At 26.4% G+C, this 4,797-nt stretch overlaps 1 protein-coding gene across 1 annotated transcript; it reads right to left on the reverse strand.

Annotated features, from left to right (window-relative positions):
• Positions 1–881: 881 nt before the first annotated feature.
• LOC108319994 (non-specific lipid transfer protein GPI-anchored 12) lies at positions 882–4,343 on the reverse strand. The gene is made up of 4 exons (XM_017551332.2): positions 3,786–4,343; positions 1,913–1,969; positions 1,487–1,537; positions 882–1,180 (listed from the first exon to the last, which is right to left on the reverse strand). Exons 1-4 carry the CDS (start codon positions 4,165–4,167, stop codon positions 1,035–1,037), a joined length of 636 nt encoding a protein of 211 aa, XP_017406821.1. The 5' UTR covers positions 4,168–4,343; the 3' UTR covers positions 882–1,034.
• Positions 4,344–4,797: the final 454 nt, after the last annotated feature.

Consider the following 4,797-nt stretch of genomic DNA (forward strand, 5'->3'; position numbering starts at 1 on the left):
CTGATTCAAAGTTTTAAATTTTATAGTTATTTGGGATAACTGTATTAGTAACTCCTTATTACTAGGTGGCTAACTAGTCTAACATATCAATTTATGTAAATATTTTATTATGCAGTTTATACTATATTTTGGGATGTTACAGTCCACCACGGGTTGGTGAGTGAAATTGGTTGACTTACTAACTTACTTTACTTATAAAGTGCAATCCAAATGATGTTAATAATATAACTAAAAAATAACAAGTTGGTTGGATTGGTGAACCAACTTAGTTTACCATAGGTTGGTAATCCAAAAAAATAACAAATTTTGTAATATAATAATATAACTTAAAAAAATTGGATGGGTTGATAAGACAACCCAACTTATCATAGGTTCAACATTAGTGAACCGAGTTTTTAGTGAATTCGACTCAAAATTGTCCTATATTAAAATTTTAATTTCTTTTAAAGTCAATCCAAACTAAAGCCTAAGTAAATTGTGTTGACTCGAATTCATTTTCATAAATTATATATTTCATCGTGTTATTAACTATAATAAATTATATATTTCATAGTATTATTAACTATTATTAATCATATTATGAACAAATTGGTAGTATGATATTCTGCTAATTATTTTTGAGTTGTTACTTCATAAGAATCTTAACAAGAAATTACAATGATTTAGAATTTCGTTATATTTAGTTTTTTTTAAATAGTTATTACTTTTACTTTTAATATTTATTATATTTAAATAAATATATTTTAAATGCTAATTGATAAGCATTGTAAATGTTAGGTGAGTAAATTGCGAGATAAGTGTTGTTTTGTAAGGCATGTAAAAGGCTTTATTAAAAAAATGAGGAGCTAATAATGCAAGGAAGAAGCTATTAAAGTGTGTGGTTCAATACAAACAATAATGACAGTAATAATTAGAAGAGTGCATTAAATTACAACAAAAAGTTCAGTGAAAGTGGCTCACAAAATACACAAATAATGAGGAAATAAAAGAACCAACCACTAAAATAATGACACGGAGAATAAATGTGTATAAAATCAGAAGAATGAAGAGGCAAAGACAGTAGAGAGGCCAAAAATGAAGTTTGTCAAAGCAGACGCTTTAATGGCTGAAACTCCATTTATGCTTCCAGCAGGCCTTGTAGAAGTATCTGAAGAAGAAGGTGCTGGACCACCTGCTTGATCTTTATATACATAAAAATTATAAGAAAATTTAAATTTAATATTTATTATAAGTGAAACTTTAAAACTAACTCAATCCTATAAATTAAATTATAAGATAAAGTCTGTAGTTAAATTGGTAAACCTAAATTAATTTTGGCTGTATTTTATTTGTATTATCAAAGTTTAAATCCAGTGTGTGAGAATGTTATTTCACTTAAATATAATTTTGGCTATATTTTATTTGTTTTTTTCTATTTTCAAATCAACTTTCACTAGATGAATATAAGAACTGAAGATAAGATGCATATAACATTTAAAAAACTTACCAGGACTAGAAGCAGGATTATTTGAAGGACTAGGGGCTTCTGGTGCCATACCTTCATTATATTGTCGAGAAATAAAATAAGTCATGACTAATAAAATTAAGCAATTTTGATGTTAACGTGTCGTTCAATTGTTAAAAGAAAGAATTACATGATTAATAATAAACTTTAGCAAATATTATATTAAAAGATACATTAACGTTTTCTACTTATAATCAAATAAATTATTAACATCAAATTTCACATTGTTAAAACTATATAGTCACATGTTACTTAAACCAAAATAAATAATATAACTGAAGAAAATTAATGATGAGTTTGAAAATTTATAATGGAAATAAACTTTTAATAATGTATAACACAATTATATTTTTCATTTTGTTACTTCAATCTATGGAAAAGAATATAAAAAAGTGATGGAAAACTTACTTGGTGAAAGAGAACCTTCACTACTTGATGGAGGCAAGGACACCGGGACTCCCACAGCTGCCAATTAAGAAAGAAAGTCCAAAATTAAATATCTTCAATATACAAATACAAAATAAATTCTTTGTAAACTGTAATGAAATAAATTTATAAAAATAAAAAATATTTTAAATGTTGTTAATATTTAAGTTTTAAAATATTTTAAATGTCTTTCTATTTTATTTTTTTTAATTCTAAATGAAATATTTATTTTATATATTAATAAAGATTATAATATACCACTTCAAGTATACACAAAAATAAATCTTTTATTTTTTAAATTTTAATTTATATTAAACGATGATATATAATATTCACCATAATCACATTAAATTACTGGCAAAAGAAAAAAAGAAAGCTGAACCATATAAAAAAGAACTACAAATTTTGAGTCATAATTTAATTTCTGAAGTTTCCTGAACCGATAAAAAATAAAAGAAAAAATTTGTTTCAAATAAAACTGAAGTTGATTTAACTAAATAATGAAACCTTTTGAAATGCTTTAAATTTTTTAATTTTTAATGACTGAAATTTTTTAATTTAAATCACTATTAAATTAAACTGATTCAAACTGAACTAATTTATAATATAATTTTAATATATTATTTATTATTATTATTATTATTATAAGTTATAATTTTAACCTGATTTCTTTGCAAAAGAATTTACTTCATTATCTGTTCACGAAGAGTTTCTTTTTAGTTTTAACATTATAATAATATATTATTTTAGTTTTAAATTATTTTAAATATTTAGTCTTGTATTTTTATTAACTTATTGTTCATTACATATTAATTATTTTTTATGCAGTAAGTTTTATTATTATATTTTATAATTTAAAATGGAAAAATAAAAAGAAAGATATTTCTACCACGGACACATTTAATGATCTGAGATATACAACTGTTCCTAATTTAATTAAAATGATATGAATCTAAAATTTAGATTATTTTTTTCAAATGATATAGAAAAGAATATGTAAAGTTTCATAAAAGCTGTTATGGTAATAAATATGGGTCCCACAGTACTAAATTACAAAGTCTGTTATGGTTGGGTAGCTCCAGTGGCTATTTATTGTGAATGTGGGGGTACCCAACACAAACAACGCTACTGCAGAGGTGGACAATAACTATTTCAATAAAAGATAAAGTGAAAAACTTAAATTGGGTACCATTAATTCACTTCTCAAAAATAATGCTATAGAGCTCTTTCAATATTTCTATAATTCTACCCAACCAACTACAAAAATATTTAGGGTCTTGGTAATAAGCTATTGATCAAGGATATAATGAAAAAATTATTTGAAACATGTCCAAAATACATTAAATTAAGGCGTTTGTATACTGAAAATGCTAATCTTAGATAAACGCTAATTTAATTTTCATCTAAAAGAAAAAAATTAAATTTTTTATTAGATATATAAATTATTGTAATTATTTTTATTTTATTTAATGATATTTTCTTTTCAAAGGATTTAACTTTGTAATTAATAGTCAAACTTTCCTTTGCATTATAATATAAAAATTTTATTTTGCCAATGATATTTTAAAAATAGTACCATCCCTATTCAAGTTGGCCTTCTTCAATATTAAAAGTGCTGTAGCTTCTTCACGTGCCCTCTCTAGGTGGCGTCGGTGACATTATTAATACACAATCTCTATCGCTATGGCGAACACTTCATACAACATCACACCAAACTTAACGGATCTATACTAGAAGGAATTTGAAATTCTTAACTCATAATTAGGTTAAGAGAAAGCAATTTGAGCTGAGTAACTCCCATGATTTACAAGATCAAAACAAACATAAATGTAAGTAAGAAGCATTGAGAAATTACCTGCACAGGCGCTAACAGGAGGAGTAGAAACCTTACAAATTGAAGGTAGCTTCAAGGCTCTGTTCAAATCAATCTGTAATCCAATAGCGTCAGGTTTACCAAGCAAATCACACAAACAAATGGGGTTGGTATCGATCAACCCTGCCAACCCAGGGCAGCACCCTTGCTCCGGCATTGTCAAATTACTCCCAACTTCCACAAAGGTAAGGCAATCTGACATGTTTGTAAGTGCCAAGAAGCAGCTATCGACTCCCGGCGCCGGAGCCGCGGCGGTTTCCGGTGCCGGAGATGGCGCAGATGTGGCAGAAGAAGCCAGTGCAAGGAGTAAAGCGATGGTGAGAGTGGTGGCAGTGGTTGGAATCATTTTGTTGGTGTGAAGCATTTTGGTCTTGCAGAGTGTGAAAATGAAGGGTTAATTTTGGCATGTGAAGAGACAGGTAAGAAGATGAAGTTAAATAGAGGAGAGGATGAGCTTCCTAACTTTTGGTGGCTGAAATTAATGAATTTAACAGCTAACCAACTCTCTCTTTCTCTCTCTCTCTTCCTAATGCAACTTCTTTTCTCTCAAAATTAATGTCCTGCTTTACTTGTTGCTGAAATCTGTGTGAACCAAATTATGAGCCATTTCCACAACTGTGTGATTAAAACGGTTAGAAATAGCTACTACTTTGATCAATGTTGTCTTACCAGAAAAAGTCTTACACAATTATTACTCATCTATTATTCGGAAAGAATTCCAAGAGATGTTATTATCATCACTTCTTATGTTTTTCTTTTTCTTTTATGTTTTTATACTATTTTATTAAATTATAAATATTTTAATTATATTTATAATATTTTTATTATTATTAATTTTTTTTACATAATATTATTTTGATCTTATCATTAATTGTACATTAATATATAATTTATATATTAATATAAATTATATATATATATATAATATGATATACTAATTATATGTTAATAATAAGAATCATGTATATGTATATATGTAAATATTAATTATACA

The sequence above is a fragment of the Vigna angularis genome, chromosome 6 (assembly GCF_016808095.1).
Source record: "Vigna angularis cultivar LongXiaoDou No.4 chromosome 6, ASM1680809v1, whole genome shotgun sequence".
Classification (NCBI taxonomy): Eukaryota; Viridiplantae; Streptophyta; class Magnoliopsida; order Fabales; family Fabaceae; genus Vigna; species Vigna angularis.

Coding starts and splice junctions, on each gene's coding strand:
- LOC108319994 (XM_017551332.2), bottom strand. CDS start 4,167: ATGCTTCACACCAACAAAATGATTCCAACCACTGCCACCACTCTCACC. Junction 1,538..1,912: donor TGAAGGTTCTCTTTCACCAA/GTAAGTTTTCCA, acceptor AATATAATGAAG/GTATGGCACCAGAAGCCCCT. Junction 1,181..1,486: donor TAATCCTGCTTCTAGTCCTG/GTAAGTTTTTTA, acceptor ATGTATATAAAG/ATCAAGCAGGTGGTCCAGCA.